General features: G+C 42.5%; 1 protein-coding gene across 1 annotated transcript; it reads left to right on the top strand.

The window, feature by feature from the left end:
• The first annotated feature begins 187 nt into the window (after positions 1-187).
• Positions 188-16,279, top strand: LOC111576408 (C1q-related factor). Its single transcript, XM_023282068.3, has 2 exons — positions 188-1,330; positions 14,459-16,279. Exons 1-2 carry the CDS (start codon positions 722-724, stop codon positions 14,636-14,638), a joined length of 789 nt encoding a protein of 262 aa, XP_023137836.1. The 5' UTR covers positions 188-721; the 3' UTR covers positions 14,639-16,279.
• The last annotated feature ends 2,424 nt before the right edge of the window (positions 16,280-18,703 follow it).

Genomic DNA, 18,703 nt, shown 5'->3' with positions numbered 1-18,703 from the left:
TGATGAGAGTCCTTCCTCTGAGAGAGAGAGACAGAGCGAGAGAGAGAGAGAAGGGGGACGGAGCCACACAAACCTCTCACTCGATGGGGGAGCAGAGGGGGGAGGGAGGGAGGGAGGGAGGGAGGGAGAGGTGGAGGGGTGGGGGGGCTCCGCTGCTGCCGCCGTATAAAAAGCCAAGCCTGAGAATCCGGCACCACAAACTCACCACACATACACACATACACACACACACACACACAGATCCAGTGGCTGCTCTGTATCTCTCACACTCACCCACTCTCATCATTTTCCTCTCTCTCTCTCTCCCTCTCTGTCTTGCTCTCTCTGTCTCTCACTCCATTCCTCTGGGCTCTGCATCCTTCTTGCTTCTTCTCCTTCTCACAAGTCAGACTGTTTGTAAGTACGCGCTGAATGTCTCCCCGTGCATGCTTGGCTTTTCCACTGGTCTTTTTTCTATGTGCGAGTGACTGCTTGCCTACTTCAGTGTGACTGAGTGGAGCAGTGAGGTGTATCAAGTGTATGTGGGTCTCTGTCTCACCCTCACACACTCGCCGCTCCTCCTGCAACTCTACTTGGGATCTCTGGGTCCCTTTCCTCGGTGACAGGCTCCCCACACCAAGCAGTCACCATTTCCGCCCCCGGGAGACCCACGCTGGCAGCACAGCCCCTTCCCCGACTCAGCATCGGGAGGAAGACCCTGGTGGCGGCTGCTGTAGGGGTTATGCTGGTCCTGGTGCTGGTGGTGCTCATCCCCGTGCTCGTCAGCTCCGTGGGTACAGATGCCAGCCACTATGAGATGCTGGGCACCTGTCGTATGGTGTGCGACCCCTACCTGAACAAGGGCACTCCAGCCAGCAGCACCAGCTCCACAGGTCTTCAGGCGGAGGCAGAGGCGCTGAGCGACCACAGCAACGTGCTTCCTCCCTCCACCTTACTGCAGGGCCCACAGGGGAAGCCTGGCAGGCCAGGCAAGCCCGGACCACCCGGACCTCCAGGGGAACCGGGGCCACCAGGACCAGCTGGGCCTCCTGGTGACAGAGGGGATCAAGGAAGGACTGGGATTTTGGGTCTGGGGGGTAACGGAGCTATCAGCACGGCCACCTACAGCACGGTGCCTCGGGTGGCCTTCTATGCAGGGCTTAAAAACCCCCACGAAGGCTACGAGATCCTCAAGTTTGACGACGTGGTCACCAACCTGGGCAACAACTACGATGGCATTTCGGGCAAGTTCATCTGCAGCATACCGGGTACATATTTCTTCATCTACCATGTGCTGATGAGAGGAGGGGACGGCACCAGCATGTGGGCAGACCTCTGCAAGAACGGCCAGGTTAGTGCTTTGAAACTTTTCCTGACTTTCCTTTCCTCAGTGTGAGCATACCTGACTCCTGTGATGCTCACTCTTCTCTTCCTCTTTGCTTCTCTGTGGTTTAAAGATCCGTGCGTTGATGATTTGACTAATATATTTTTATGCACATATTGTGTGCATTATTCTTTTGCATCTCTTCCTTTTTCTTGTGTCCTATGAAGTTGCGTAGTCATGTTATTCCGGTAATTGTTGGAGCATGTGATGCAAGACAAATTTCCTTGCGAGCCGATAAAAGTGTTATCTTATCTCGTCCACCACGTCTGCAAATAAAAAGTGACACTGTGAGGAAAGCTCGGCATCTGCCGTCCGCCTCCAGAGCCCAGAGCGCACAGCTGTGGCGCACACCGCGCCTGGAGATAAAGATGTGTTGACTGGTTGGAAGCGGCGTCCCCTCTTCGCATGATGCGTCCTGACATTGCTGCACCCCGCGTTGCGCGACCAGAGGACGGTCACAGTTTGGGCTCAGCGTGGAGGAGCAGTGCGGACTGAGCGGGTTTTTTTTTTTTTTTTTCCACCTTTACGCAATAAAACGTCCGGTTTTCTTTTTATCTGAGAGGAATTTAATGGCAGTTTGAGAGGATTTATGGGTATTTCAGAGTGGGAAAAGGTGGAGTGGTGAGGAAAATTAGTTGGGAGTGCTTCTATTCTGCCAGAAGAAATGTTAGAAAGATCCGGTCGTCTGGCGTTTACTTTTATCAATGTGTAAGGAGTAATTGCACTTTATTTGCTGACTTGTCAGACAATATTATCGCTAATACTGTTATTATTATTATAAATATATTATATTTATTAGGGCAGTGGACACAATTATGTTACAAATAACTTTTAAACTTGGTTGCAATGTGTGCGTAAAGCGGCAAAGCAAAAACAGTAGAAATTTCGCCCACGTTACTGAGTTCATTTATCTGAGTTACTGGAGACAGTTGTCCTTCCGCCGCTGCATCTATCCGCCTTTACGGTCGTGCTAAATGCATTACGACGTCTTTGTAATCTACTCTCGGCGTCTCTGATGCATCATTTAAATGGGGCTCTAATATTTTTGTGCGCCCCGGAGGGTCTCCTCAGGTCGGTAATGCGTGCCAGTAGTTCAGACTCCCGACCAGCCGTCTATCTTCAAAGTAGCTCCGAAAAAACGCTTTGCCTGTCAAAAGATGGATGGTACTCTTATTGCAGATATTGTTTCCTTTGTCAGGCTGCAAGTGTGTCCATTTGTTAAAAGAACCATTTGTAGTAAACTTAAATATGTTATTTTAAATGCATCAATTGCCACATTTGATCCTGCAAAACTAATTCCAGTGATACAAAAGTTCACTACTTTAAACACATTTCAAAATGCTGTATTCATGTATTACACTATAAAAAATTATGAAAGAGCAAAAGTGAGTTGCACATTACATACACATCACACTTCTGGATGCTTCACAGCCTCATGTGCACTTTTTTTTATTGCCATCATTTATGCACAAAGTGAATTACACCCACTGAGACACAGGCTGTCTTAAAAATGCTGCTGGTGATAGACATATATTTTATCTTGTCCTGTCTAGCTGTACAAATTGTGCCAGACCACACTTACCACAAGTCATTTCAAATATATATATATATATATATATATATATATATATATATATATATATATATATATATATATATATATATATATATATGGACAGAGAGAGAGAGAGAGAGAGAGAGAGAGATTCACAGGAATCAAACCAAGAGTCCAGCATAAATAGATAAATCATAAATACATGGAAAAATCCAAGAAACCTCCAACTGTTATTTCACATCATGGTCCAGCAGTCTCTCTGACTTCTGTAATTAATGCTGGCTATGAATTTTCTATTTTTATTTTTTTCATTTTTACAGGTTTAAAGTGTCTTTTGCCAAGTGGAATATTCTGAAATGTCATGTAAATGAATGAACTACCACAAGGACCTATTTGGGTGCTGAGACCATGATATGTGCACAATAAATAACAGCTGGCATCGACTTCATGGCAAGAACCTGCAGTCCGCCATGGCAGCCATAGAGGTTAATTCCTGTGCCCTCATCAAGTTCATATCCAGCAAGAAAAAGAGAGTTACAGCAATCACCTTCTATATATAATGTCTCACTCAACAGTAATGTTTATGGGTGGGTGTAAAAGCATTGATATATAATAGGGGAAGAAGAACATATGTTCCTATAAAACGCCTTCTGTTCCTGCTTCATTGTGCTCCCAAGAGGAGGGTGTGGAGGTACTTAAGTTAGACGCACACAGTGTGCATCTCCAGAGACCTGCGTAATGTTTATAAAGTGGTAACTGCTTCTCTTTCTGTCTTCCTCTGTCCTATGCATTACTTATGCATTAATGTGCATAAGCACTCGTGTTGTTTATTAGGTTGTGTACTCGGCTGATGGAGAAGGCCCCAGAGCCTCAGTCTGTGTAAATGACTGTGAATGGTTATAAATGTTGGGCCAACTTATGCTACATTGCTGATGAAGTGTTGAGAGTCTAACCGAAACTCCTATAGTCACACTGGTGCTTTACTCAGCTCATTAAGGCTGCAAAAAGCTACACTGTGAGTTGGGGCGGGGGGAGACCAGGGAATTGCAGACAATACTAGTATTTTATCATCTTTTGACTATAGAGAAGCGGTGAGTTTCCAGGCCTTGCAGTGTTGTTTCGCCTCAACATGAGCTCCTCCCACTCCAGGGGTTCTTAAAAGCTGCATCAAACATCATCCATAGGTCACTTTACTTCTCCGTTTCTTCCACTTCCTCTTTTCTTTTGGCAGAGAGCAATTCAAGAATGCAAACGCTGTCCCCAGAACTTTGACATTTTTTGAGCAAAACAAAACAAAAAAAAAGTGAGCTTCCTGGAAAACAAACAAATAAGAAATCTATTTTCAGCGCAGCACACTTTATCCGCTTTCCAACTCCCTCTCCTCACACTTTTCTGGCTTCTTCATTGCGGGTTCTTTTGACTTCTGTGCCAAATATTCCAACCAATTCAAAACTCTCTCCAATAAATCAACGCTATGCTATAACCTGTCTTTGCACGCATCCTGAGAGACGTGAGCGACAATGGAGACAAATTTAATGGACACAACAGAGGGGGGTGAGAGAGAGAAAAGGGGACAAGGAAGACATAGTTATTGTGCTATTGTGCCATCGAGTCTATTTAATTGTAATTAAAAAGCTTGAACCAGATCCAGGATGTGTTTGCGCTTCTCCTCTCCGTTCCCTTCTTAATATTGTTATTAATCCGCAAAACCGTTTCAGAGTTAATTAAAAGCAATGACTTCAGCGTCAGTCTCTCAAGAGGACCATAGTGAATAATCACTCTGTCTCCTCCTTTAATAAGCTTCAACGTCCTTCGTGCACATGGCTCTTCCCTAGCAATTACCGCTGCAGTCTCCTCCTTACATACACACACATTCGCACATGCTCACACACACACACACACACACACACACACACACACACACACACACACACACACACACACACACACACACACACACACACACGCCTGCTTGCCACCCCCTCCACCACCACCACCTCCCTCCTTCCTAACCTACTGCCTCAACCCACCCCAACTGTGCACTGCCCTCCATCTCTCCTCTATGTCTGGTCCACGGAAAGCTTACTTTTCTAAAAGGAGCAGAAACTTTTCATCTTAAAAGGAAAAAAAAAACTTGAGCAAAAGAGAATCTGGATAACCGTATCACAGAATTGATTTGCTAAAACACAACGCCATCAATATTCTTCATCACTCTCCAGTGATGCATTGCACTGTAACAGAATAAGTTAAGTCGTGCCATCCTTTTCTCGGTTTTTGTTTTCTCACCTCGCCAGTGAGAAAAGCAACTTCGCCACGTCACGTGTCATTTCCCCGTCAAACCATTTGCCTCAGTCCATCTCCTCTCATACAGACACCTCCAGAAGGGGGGTCTTCAGCTTTGATACACATGAGTATACGACTGTTTATCCTGTTGCTGTGTATCCAGGTGAAACCCACGCATTGTGTTTAGCATCTGGTGTCAATCCCAACATTAAACATGGGAGCCGAGCCATCTGGAGAGGGTCTGTTCGGTTTGATGTAATTATTGACAAAGAAAGATAGGATTTTTTTTAACCCAATAAGGTAAAACAAGACGGATTTTTAAAATTTTTTTCATCCTCTAAATGAAAGAAAAATGCGAGCGACCATTGCGTGCATCTCCGTGTGCTGTCTACACACAGATACAGCAATACTTAGACTTGATTGATTTTAACATTCTGGTAATGTTCAGACCTGCTATTCTTCATCGTGGTCGGACTTCAGCACTGAGAGGCCTCTGTGTGTTTGCCTGGTGCAACAGAGAGACTCTGTCTGAAATAGACAGGCAGGGTTTGAGAGAGCCATCCTCAGTCCTTTAGCCTCTTCGCCTGCGGTATTGATCCCCTTGTGTGTGTGCGTATGTGTATGTGTGCATGTATGCGTGCTTCTTTCCTTCTTCTGACAGACCTGTTTCTTTCTATGTGATGTATGTTGTGGCACTTCTTCTATAATCAGCCTGAGAGGTAGCGGAGGCGGACCTTTGGCCTTGATCTGCTGTGTAATTGGACATTGGATTTGACACTCTGCCGAGTGGAACATTAGAGCTGGCCTAATTAGGTGCGAGGGCTATTAAATGAAGATTGGCCCACGTTGTTAGGAAATACCACACAGATTGGAAATGTCAAGATGACATCGGGCTGTCATCTGCAAGCGCGGAGAAGAAAATCTATCATTTATTGGTGAAGTTTCAAAACTTGTTTGAAAACTGCCCACCACTTGTCTGTAATAATTCAATTACTTTTCAAACATTTTGCACCGAGCTTCTCACACAGAAACCCATTACAGCTCAGCAGTGCACACACTCCCTGTGCTAGCATTTCTGATTAAGCAGCTCGTGAAATACTGCTAATGTCTATCGTCTCATGTACTGAGAGACCGAAAAACATACGGTCTAAAATAGGCTATGGATTGTCTCCTGTGGCTGGCTGACTCAAGGATTCTATGGTGTTGACTCACAAGGCTTCTTCATTATAATGAGGGCCATATGGGAGATAGACAAGTGCCCCTGGCCCTCTTATGCAAACATCTCTCTCTCCGTCTCTCCCCACGCCCCTGACATTTAGACGTCCCCCGAATTCAGTCCTCAGTGATACCCACAATTATCCTTTCCCTCTTCACAGGAAAGCAGCAAGTCAATGGCTTCAAATGACTCACTGTCTACATAACTCAGTGTGCTTAACACCTCCTGCCCCACGAATATGGGTAAAATATCAACAATCACCCAGTGAGAGAGGATGAATTGGCTACTATATGAAAAAAAAATGTGTCATAACATCTTTTACTGTCTCCCTCTCATCCATCACTTATACAGAAACCCAGTTTGCCTCATTTCGAATGGGTTCTTTTTAGGCAAGAAGAAAGGAGAATCTTAGTGCCTCGAGGCTTACTAGGAAGCAGAAAAAAACAGCCTGTGTGTGAACAAAGGTTGTAATTTTTCCAGTAAAGGTGCCTTTTCAGACAGCGCTATGAGCGATGATTGTGTTTTTTGGCGTCAGAGCTTAAGGCAGACAGTGCTGTGTATTTCAGTAATTAACTGAGCGTGATGAGTCAGACACAAGAAAGAAAAGAGTGGCTGGATTGCAGGTCAAAGTCGATGCCTCTTTTCCCTCCAAAACTGTTTCCTCTGAGCAGTGGCTCTTTCAGGAGAAGCTGTCTTGTTTCATCCTCTTTGTCACCACTCCTGAATTGTGATCCTGATATTCGGGCCCTTGAAAGGTTTCTACAGCATTTGGATCTGGAATTAGCGATCCATGTTCTAAACTAACTCACTTTTAGCATTACTGGAAGCAATTTCACAAACAGCGAGAGACTTGTGCAGAGAAGCCACCATGTTTCAAAGCAGGTTGAGCAGGTACAAAGAGAACAGCTGGTGAAATTAATTCAGGAGACCTTTTTCTACTCTCGTCTGACAGATGGCAAATCTCCTGTTACCATTTCATTTCTCTTATCATGTTTAGGCTCCTCCAACAAATGAACCTGTAGCACATGGCGCTTTCTGACGCTACGATCCTCTTGCAACTCGACGCAGCTTCCTGTTCTCACTAATTGAAGTGCATCCCACATGTGTATTTGCATGCACAAAAATGCATATGGATGTACTGTATGTCTGTGTCACTTTGTCACTGTGTGTGTTTCCAAGTGTGTTGCAGTGAAATGTTGGATCAAGCTCAACAGTAGTGGCAAGCCATCTAAGCTGCCATTAAGCATGCGGTTCACGGCTGGAATGTTCAAACACAATTAGACGGCAGCACACTTTGATTTAAAAAGGACCAATAGACTCGTTGATCCAAAATGGAGGCTCAACATCAAGTCAACAAATCCCTGTCAGAAAAGCCACAAGACACGTCCTTGTCACAGTGACAAAGCCTCTTGTAAGATCACTGTCCCAGTGCGACGTTTCAGACTCCTCCTGCGGCAGACACAACAGATAAAACATAAAATTGTCATGATTTTCATGAACTGAATTTTAATGGGGGTTTTATAATTAAAGCTGTCCAGCCAACCATACAATACTGCACAGTGCAGCTGCTGAATGAAAATAATGTAAATCGCCTTTTAAATAAAAGGCTGATTGTAAAAGTAGTCCCATGTGACTCCAGGAGAATGACAGTTATTTGTAATGTGGCATAAATGCATCTTTGGCGCATATTCTTCCCATAAATGCTGCCATTATTGATTAACTGCGATGTTCATATTCACAGTAACACAGTGCAGGAGTTATGACAAGTTGCTCTTCACTGTTACAGGCATGCATTATCTATTAAGCCAAAGCGCAGCCTTGGATTTTCTGTCTTCACTCAGAATATTATTCAATCAAAGCCATCACGTTGACGATATGACGGATGCAATCACGCACGAGCAGCCGCAAGGAAGACAGCATCGCCTGACACCTCATTTACCATCGCTGGAGCCGCCGCTTACGGCCTCATGCTTTGTTTGTCTTGTCAAAGTTCCTCTACATACTCTGTGTCAAGGTCACGCGCTGCCAGTTGGCTATTTGTCCCGCTCATCTCTGGATATACATCTGCCATACATTGCATTCGAAACCTCTATCCGTTAACAAGTATGTAATGTGCAGAGAAGGAAAAAAAAAAACAAGCTCCACGAAGAGCTTCCTGATCATTATTTCAAAAATAGTAAGAGGTTTTATTCATTCGCGCTTATCATTGAAAGCATAACAAAGACTGCGGCAGTTAGTCTCAGAAGGGGATAAAAACCATTAGAGCAAGGAAACAAAACAAAACAAAAATATCATTGTAGAAGGAACTCTGGATTTCAGGGAAATTCACTTTCACCAGGGCTTTGCTCATTCTGTCTCTACCAAAGGAAGATGTTATATTTGTACTGCCCCGCTTCTCCTCCACCAAACAGCATAAATTAGGAACTGGAAGATTTCTTAATTCCAGCCCCTTAAAGAGTAAATGAAGAGAATAGCTTAACTATATTGCACATCTGTGACATTGCCAGAGGCTCCCTGGTTCTGTGTGACTACCTGCAAAGCAAATATTTTGATAAAGTTTCATTAAAATCCCAACTGACAAATCCTCCAGAGCCGTCATCACCTGCTTCCCCTACAACCCAAAGGCAGTAACCCTCTAATAAGATGGTGTTGACTTTGCACGCTCATGGCATATCACATTATATTAATATGCACTGGACGCTGGCATCTCAGAATCAGAGCAGGGGGCTTTGTTTGCACATCGATATGAGGTATGCTAGATTTAATCAGCAGGGTAAACAATAGAGGGGAAAAAAAGTACAATATTCCATATATTACTCCCACATCTTAAAACCGTCCTCAGTATTTCATTATCCAGATTAGCTTCTACAGCACTTGCGCATTTCACAACAACATGACAGCTCTGCATACTGTCCAGGGCATGTTGTCAGAAAGTTTGAGAATCCCTCCAAGCCTTCTCCTTTGACCCACAACTGTCTCACTTGTTAATTATGAAGCAGGAAGCACACCTGTGCCAAGAGATTTGGTATTTATAGTGAGGTTCGTCTGGCTCTTCATGCAGTCTGAGGAAGGCCGCAGGACAGAGATTTTCACTGTAAATAAATGATTTGGATTTTTTAAAGTGCATGATTTTCTTTTAAAATTGATCTGACTCACTATAAAAGTTTTGTATGTGCCCTTTCATTATTTCACCTTTTTTTTTTTTTTTTTAACAAAGCAGATTTTTTTATTATTAACAATAACGCCTTTAAGAAGGCTGAAGAAGTGCCAACCTTGCTCCTCTTCGCTTCATAATTCAACACAGTGAGGTGAAGGCAATGTCGCTGTCTCTTTGAGAATCACGTTGAGCATCTCATGGGCTGTAGAGGACTTCACAGAATATCCTGAATGCAAGAATATTGGTCTATTCCTAAATTCTGATTTAAAGGAGAAAAAAAAGTACAGCCACATGCATGTACCCTTCAGCATTTTAATATGTTGTAATTATTGTGTGACCTTAGAAAATCCGTGTCAAAAATGTGAACATCAGTCCACAAAACAGTCCTTCTAACTGTGGGATCATGGGAAGCACGTGGCAGCGCTTATGTTATTTCTGAGGGATTTTAGCAGAAATGTTGCCTCACCTAGAGTAAGGCGTAAGAAACGGAGTGTTCACAACCTGCTGTAGCACTCGCCAAGCCTGACTTAGTCAGACTGAAAACATCGTGTCACAAATGTGGCACCGTACCACTCAAATGCTTTTCAAAGTAGTTGTTCAAGAAAGGCTGTGATTGAATTCATGACCCATTACAGCCTCTTGTGTAAGTCTGTCTGTTTGTCATTACGTAGCTCAGGAGAGAAGCACTTCAGACTCTCAAATGCTTTTATTACAAATTTTTTTGGTTTCTATCAGAGCCTTGCAATTCTTGTGGCATTTACAACTTGAAAATGTGCAATTTCAAAGCAATAATTTTATATGAAGAAATAACTGTGTCCATGCTGCAATCTAACAGCAAATCGAACTACAGGATATTTGGTTCATGAAAGCTTTACAATTGCTATTTTAATAAGACTTTGCACGCCTCTGCACATCCTCTGCACGCTTTCATGTTTCCAACAGCAGGATTTTAAAACTCAACAGAAAATGAGCTGAGTTTAGCATTGACAGAAAGAGCTATTATAGCAGAGGAGACAATAGAAGAACATCCAGAAGCTGTAAAGCTTAACAGTATTAACAGAATTACACAATGAACTTGATTAAAAAAACAACTAACAAACAAAAAAAAAAAACTGGATAATTTAAATAAATCTGTAAATCACTGAGAATGTGAGTGTGATCGTTGGTCTCTCTGTGTAGCCCTGTGATAGACTGGTATCTGTCCAGGGTGTCCCCTGCCTTCACCCTAAGACATCAGGGATAGACTCCAGCGCCCCGCGACCCTAATGAGGATTAAGTGGTGTATAGATAATGGATGGATGGATGTAAATCACTGATGCAAATTGCACAAAAAAATATCATGTACAATTATAATGTATTTAAATGTTAAGAGAACCTGTTGCAGACTGCCCATTAGATTTGGCAACAGTGATACTTTCTGTGCAGGAGATCTCTGTCAGTAGCTGGCCTGTCCCCTCATTCGTCAATATGCCTGTTGTGCATACTCCTTAAACAGACCAGTAATTATTGGGCATTCTCTGTGACGCCTGTTGGGCCATCTTGTCGACACCTGCTCAAAAAGCCTCGATTTAAAGCTGTGTGGACAAACACTGAGCTAAAGCAAGCGCTGGAATGGACTTTAGAGACCCCATAATGAGCCACAAAAAAACACTTCACATGCACATAAACTATTGATTTGGATTCACCCCTACTGACCAGACTAAGTGACTAATAGGCTTATTTAACCACCAGCTACTTTAAAGGATGTACACTGCTTTCTTTTTTCTATCTCCAGAGGAAATAATGATTTTCTTGCTCGATTCTACTCAATTTAAGTTACAAATAATGTGGTTCTCCTTGTTAGTAATTATTTAATAGCACAGAGATACAGTGGAAACTGTAAGTGGAGAGTGGCATATTTTTTTGTTGTTTTGCAACCTGCACAGTGGACCTGAAGCGGCGATGACTGATATTTTTATAACAACAGTGTAGCTAATGACAATGTGAGAACAATAAAAGCAATCTCTAACAGAGAATCCTGACCTGAATCTATAGCTCCCCTCTGCTTTGGGGACATTTATTGCGAGCTTCAGCTCATTGTTTAGCAGTCTGGCCACAACTTTATTGTTTTGGTTCACCCTCACTGCATTCATTGTGCCATTTCCAGTAGCATTTTCATTGAAACAGCCCTAAAAACCGACTGTACACAACTGACTCAGCACAATTAGCAGCTTGCTGGTGAACATAGTGGAGCATTTACTTACTACAAAGCCAGATATTTCCCTAAGGAGTTTGTACAGACCAAAAACCGTGTTAAAAGAGAATGAATATGCAACATGCACTCATCAGGTGACCAGAAACAAGGACTCAGTATGAATGATAATGTTGTTCAATAACCGATAGAAGCACAAATAAGGAAATATTACATATATATATATAAAAGTTCATTGTATTAACATAAATTTGTCAATGTTGGGTTCAAGGGTTGTTTCTATTGCAGCCAAAAGTAGCCAAAGTGGCAAATTTGCAATGAAAATTAAGTTCATGCTTAGTTCTAAATCCTTTGCAGTCAATTACTATTGGCACTTTATGACCCACAGACAGTAGCTGACAGTGGTGATGCTCTGCCAGGTCTTCATTCATTCGAGCTTCTTGCTTGCTTCAGGAGCGTATTGCCCTCCGTCCGTTTAGCGTATGATATTGACGCTAAGTTGGACTGATATCAAGTGACATAAGATGCAAAATTCCCCCTGGTTGTCTGTATCTGTAAGTTAGGATCACAGTCCTACAGCGTTCTAAATTTGGGGGATTAAGAAGAGCAATAAGTATGCTCTCATTTGAAAATGAAAACCCTCTTTAGCGCTTTAAACTCATAGTTCTCGTTTGAACTTAGAAAATTATGCACATCAAAGTGTGTTTACAGGTTTTGAGAAGCATTACTATATGTAGAAATTACATAAAGCCTAATGCAGCTCTAGAAAGGCTGTGCAGATTTTCTTCAAGTAAGGCCACTTTAGCAGCATTAGTCAGGGCAAAGAAGCTTAAAACAAAAAGAATCTGGTGGTGTAGAGTGAGAAAAGTCTGACAGACCTCTGTAGCCCACTCCTCTTCCACCTGGAGAGTGTGGCTCGAGGCTATATTAGGTGCTACAAGTGGAACATACCAGATATCTTGGGCTGAATTGTGGATTACCGAGTGCACAGTGGGAAACATAGGTGCTAGAGTTTGACAAGGGAGAACACTCTGTAAATGAAAAACATCTGTTCCTCTGCTGTATTGATTAAAACAAAAACAAAAAAACTCCATAATGAGACTAAATGCAGCAGTGTAGGTGTGTACTGCTAATATGGTTGAGTACTTTTTCAACGTGAAATCTAATGCACTGATAATACTGCATGTCACTTCCCAAAATACTGAGATCAGAGCATAAGGTTTAAGATCATAACTGTTGCTAACCAATGTATGACCTTGACTTTTTGCTCACTCTCAGTATTTTTTATTTGGGGAAGTGAAAAGAGTTATTTGCTTTTAAAACTGCAGTTTCCATAATCAGTGCTACTTAGAATCTGCCACTGTGTTGGTATCACTCCATGCCACACACACTTGCATGAAACAGCTATAATTTTTGGACTCATGAGGTGCTGCAGCTACACTTTCCAGCATGTTTGTGGTGGAAGTCTTAATTACCGAGGACAGGTTATTTAGAAACTGCTCCAAATGTCCTGTAGCCAGACTGGCAGATCATACATGCATGCACACAGAAGTACACACGATCAGACAAAGGCAAACAAAGAGATAAAAATTTTTCCATTTCTCTCTCATATTATGCAAACTCATTCCAGTGATTCTCTTCACTTACTGCTCTGTATTATTAGATATTCCTGCTTGTAGTCAGTTGGCATCCTTCATGTTTTGTGTTGCAGTTCCCACTAATTTTCACCACAATGAGAAGTCCCCAGTGTCAGGCCTGTTGTTAAGTTTGTGAGACTTTTTCTTTCCATGGACCTTTTGTTCCAAGGTGGAGCGTTAAGTGTTCTGTGAAAGACCAGTGGCTTGATTGAAACCATAAATCTGCTTGACAGAAAGACCTGAGGTTTGACTCAGCCTCTGGTTGGTCCTGTAGATTCAATATCAATATGAAGAAATATTTGTGCCATTTCAGTGTCCAATAAATCATTTGGCTTCAAAATGAAACACCTTGTGAGATTCATTTTTTTTTTAAATATTGAAAACTGAGTCTTTGAATTTGAATATTCGGTAAATGAGTAAAAAACTTTGCTGCCCTTTGGTGATAAAGCTGGACAATGATTCGTCAGCTGTTTTTCAGCTCTCTTCTTGTTCCTCCTTGATTGCCTGCGATGAGAATTAATGACCTTCTTCAGTTTCAAGATTTTTTTCATCTCTATTGCTTGTTTGCTCGTTAATTAAGAGAAAACATCAAAACTTTGTCAATACTGCAATAAAAAAATGGGTGAACTTTAGGGCATGGAAGAAGAAACAGAATATTAGTTGTAGGACACTTTTTGAATCTATTCATTCCTGCACTTTTTTAACTAGAAACGAAGAATAACTCAAACTCTGGTGCATTTTTTGCTGTGTGTATTTTCATGCATATCTTGAGCTTGGAAGAGCTGACATTTAAACGTTAATAAAATAACAAATTTGAAGGAGTGTGCAGCTTTGATGGAGATATACGAGTGCTTTCAAGCCCTAAATGCTTTTCATTCAGATTTGCAGCAATGGAGGCTGGTAGCAGTGAATAGAGCATCTAACTGTGGCAGTAGTATTAAAGCATGACAACCAGTTTTGAGCATTTCCAAATGAATGAAGTAAATGTCCTGATATGCACTGTAGTAAACAAGCCTGCCTGTTCTCTTACTTGCTTCTGTGCCCCTTTTCTTGCAGGTTCGTGCCAGTGCCATTGCCCAAGATGCTGACCAGAACTACGACTATGCCTCCAACAGCGTCATCCTCCATCTGGATGCAGGCGATGAGGTTTACATCAAACTGGACGGAGGCAAAGCCCACGGCGGCAACAACAACAAGTACAGCACCTTCTCTGGCTTCATCCTCTACGCAGACTGAGAACAGACAGACGCAGAGACAGTCAGACAGGAAAGAGACTCAGAGAAAGAGTTGTACGATGGGGGGGAGGGTGTGTGTTAAAAGCCGGAATGCTTTCTAGTTTTCCTAATTCTCTCCATCATCACGGACACCTCTGCTTCGTATCCATCAGCCAAAACATCCAGGCTCTGTAGCCGAGCCTGGATGCGAAGCTCCTGAGGACACATTGAGAGGGGCTAGGCGGGGTGGGGGGGGCGTGGGAGGAGTGGGATGTTGGGCGGAGGTGAGTCGGTTTCTCTGCACTCCTCGCCACAATGCCGACATGTCAGACGCTCCTCACTTTCAGTGTCTCTCCTTTTCAGCCCTGCTCCATTGCACAGAAATATCAACAAAAATGAAAAACCCTGCAAAAGCGGATGATCTCACTCTTCTCTCCACAGTGTCAGCGGTCAGCTGTACTCTCAGTGGACTGGATTGACTGAAACTTGTAGTGTTGTTCCGTGCAATTTTCCTTAGATTGTGTTTTTATTTTGTAGACATGCATAATATTCTACACAAATGAGATTTTAAAAAAAAGAGAATATATTTGTCCCTTGTGAAGATATCCTGTTTGACTGACAGATGTTTATTGTGATGCAGCTCAGAGATCTAACAGCTGGGAAAGAAATCTTTAAATCAAGACTAAGTATTTCATGGCAGTGGGTGTTTTCCTTCATCGCTGGGTACAGCAAGGTAACTATATATTGTTCATGTGGAGAATAACAATACATTCTGCACCTCCAATGTATCTGAAAAAGGAAACATCTTAAATAGACAAGACCCTTTCTGCAAGTCACCTTACACTCCTTCTCACATTGTCACACAATGTCCTGCGGCTCTTTGGATTACAGTTCAAATAATCTTTTTCAATGTTCTAGCTTAATGTAGATGCTCTACTCGGCACAACCAGCCATGTGATGAAGCAAATCCTTACATTCAGAGGTTGAAGAGCGTCGATCCTCTCTTCTTCTCTGCTGTGCCACCCTCCAAGCTTTCTTTGCGCTGTTAAAAAAAAAAGAAAAAAAGAAAAAGTGGCTTTTTAAACAAAGGTTGAGGGAGAGAAAGTCACAAACACAGCGAGGGAAGGAGTCAGGATGGAGGAAGATGGGGAGGTAGGGGAGGCGTTCAAGCACAGTAACAGTGAGTGGGCAATTTCTTTTGTGTGTTTCGGTGTCTCTGAGCTTCACTGGATGTCATCCATTCATTAGCTGCATATTCAATGACACACAGACATTATGGTAATATTTACTCAACATGGCGGCCTGACAGCTTGCTTGAGAATGAAACTGATTGGGTGACTGACTTGGCCCTATTATGACTGCACGTCTGAGTGTGTGTGTGTCTGTGTGTGCGTGTATGTATCTGTGCATACCAGTGAGTGTCTGCATTTTAGCATGTGCCGTGCCATAACTACATCGTTCCTTTTCAGAGTAATTCTGTGCTACAGCCAATGACAGATATTTTACTCAGCAGCCAATGAGATTGTGCTCTGTAGGGTGGAGCCTCTATAGATATGATGAGAGGAACAAACAGCTTGTAATTGAAATCTATGACTTGTTTGTCTATCTTATCTTTTGGAATTGTTGAATACATTTAAATAATAAATGGGATTTTTTTGAGTGACTTGTCTCGCGAGAATTCTTGAATCCCAAACACACTAATTAGGGAAAATGATCTGTAAAGGATCTCGTTCGCTCTGTGAGACAAACTACAGCTACAGCAAACAGCATGACTAAAAATGTGTCTTTCTTGTTCTGTTTAAACTAAGAAATTTTAATAATGGACTCTCAGTGCAAACAATAAAAAAAAAAAAACCCTACCAGCAAATCCCTCATCTCTCTTTTTCTCTCAAAAAAAGTAAAGTATATTTAGAGTGATGGGTATCCAGGGAAGGATGCCTGTGTTTATATTCCCCTCTATCCCGTCTTTAAGTGATCCTGTGGAGATTCTCACCATCTGGAAAAGGTGCACTTGGAGATAAAAACCCTCCAACTTTAGCAACATCCACCAGTGGCGCAAAATGCAGTTTTTGAATGCAGATGAGCCCTTAAGGAAATACAAGCAATTCCTCAATCGGCAATCACAGTGTCTTTTCACAGATTCTCATCAGCGATGGTGTGATATACCCAGCGAGAAAGTCAGGACGGAGGAGAAAAGGCAGGGGGGAGGAAAGACTGGCCGAGATAGAAGAGGAGCGGAATATGGTTTGACAAAGACAGATGGAAACACGAGAGAAAGAGTAGGCCACAGATAGAAGTAATGGGGAAGGGATAGATAGGGAGGGAGAGGGTAAAGAGAAATATAAGGAAGACAGACAGACAGAGAGGCGGGCTGGTACTGATTTGGGGTGGAGAGGGAGGAGGGCTGGATTGTTTTCAGGGTAGAGTGATTCCCTGTCGGGGCTGTGTGAGGTGTCAAGAGAGATTAGCCAGCGTGAAGCTGGAGGAGAGAGCTTGAGATAGCTTAGATTGGACAAGTGTCAAGGACTGGACATTCCTCAGACCTGGCAGGAATGGGATGTGACACTGGCTGCTATGCTCGTATGCACTATTTTGCTCTTAAGGGACGCATTCACCCCTCTCTGCGTCATTTCATCCATTTCCCACGGGCATATAATAAGCTAATGACATGCACACTCGTGGGAATGAGAATGTCTAAGCATGCTTACATCTGCAAGTTGTTGTAGTTTTAAAGACGATAACAAAAAACGGAACCATCGCTGGAAAAGAAGAGTCCACACGCTGTCTTTTAGTGTTTGACACCCAGTCACATTTAGTTTGAGATTTTCTGGTTTCTTAAACTAGCATAAAATAGAGTGACTTTTCTTCAGCACAAATGGACTATTATTAAAGATTGTTGCAAAGGCATATGACAAAAGAAGTAAGTGGGCACAGACAGAAAACACATTTCATGTTTATCATCGAAATTTGACGCAAAAGCTTCCACCTTGGAAAAGAGTGAAACATATTTCATGGAAAAAGTGGGTGAAACATTGTCACAGTCGTAAAATACAGTGCAGCAGACCATTGTGTTGCCACAAAGAAGTCATTTATAAAAGCAAAATCCATTGGTCAAATCTGTAATCTGGTGAGAATGTTCTGTCACCTCATTGTAGATAAAAGATGGGCACAGCCAGCGCTACCTTACCCTTTGGTTTGTTTACTATCACTCTGAAGCCTCAAGGCTGGCATTTTCAATGTTTTTGCTACTGGATAGTGAGCTGATGATGAGTGAGAGTTGCATCCGACTAAGATCCTTAAAACACACTCATACAGTAGCAACATGTCAATCACAAACTGGCTCCCAAAGCATAGGCTGCTTTATTGTCTATCTTCCTCTAAGAGTTGAAACTACCAATTGAGACCATAGTCTCATTACGAAAATGTTTACTAAGGTAACAAGTCAAGTGAGAAGTAGTACCTTCTGCACAGTAAGACTTATCTTTGTAGCCAGAGGAGTCACCCCCTGCTGGCAATTAGAAATAACACAGGTTTCAGGCACTTCTGCATTCATTTCACATTTCCACATGCTACGTTCTATACAGTCTTTAGCTGTGGCATTGTCTTAAAGGATCAGTGTGAAAGACTTCGTAATAGTTGCCACCTGAATGCATCTCTTTCAACCTGTTCTGTCCAAGCCCCTCTCTAGAGCCAGTGTTTGAATTGTCTGTTCTGAGCTACTGCAGAAACATGGCAGCATGCTATGGCTGTTTTCGTATGTTGGTATGAAGGGCTCATGTTAAGCTAGCAAAAACGCAAGGATTGATAGGTACAGATGCTTAGATACAAAAGAAAACATAATTATGAATACTATGCTGCATTTCTGCCAGTAGATACCTATAAATCACACACACTGGTCCTTTAATAGCAACCAAACTAAACAGAAACCATATTTCTAGAGTGTAGACGAAGAGGAGACATCTTTGGGACCTAATGCTTACGGGTTGATATGACGTTTTAGTTCACTACAGTGTGAGACCATTTTGTGGCAAATCTGACTCAATAAATGCAATGAACACGGTGAGCTGTGACACCTGCATGTCAAAAA

The sequence above is a fragment of the Amphiprion ocellaris genome, chromosome 19 (genome assembly GCF_022539595.1).
Source record: "Amphiprion ocellaris isolate individual 3 ecotype Okinawa chromosome 19, ASM2253959v1, whole genome shotgun sequence".
In the NCBI taxonomy this organism is placed as follows: domain Eukaryota; kingdom Metazoa; phylum Chordata; class Actinopteri; family Pomacentridae; genus Amphiprion; species Amphiprion ocellaris.
This window is presented reverse-complemented; position numbering and strand designations above follow the sequence as displayed.

Excerpts from the sequence above, each read along its gene's own strand:
- LOC111576408 (XM_023282068.3), top strand. The coding sequence starts at position 722 with ATGCTGGTCCTGGTGCTGGTGGTGCTCATCCCCGTGCTCGTCAGCTCC. Across the intron at positions 1,331-14,458 it reads ACCTCTGCAAGAACGGCCAG|GTTCGTGCCAGTGCCATTGC; the intron begins GTTAGTGCTTTG and ends CTTTTCTTGCAG.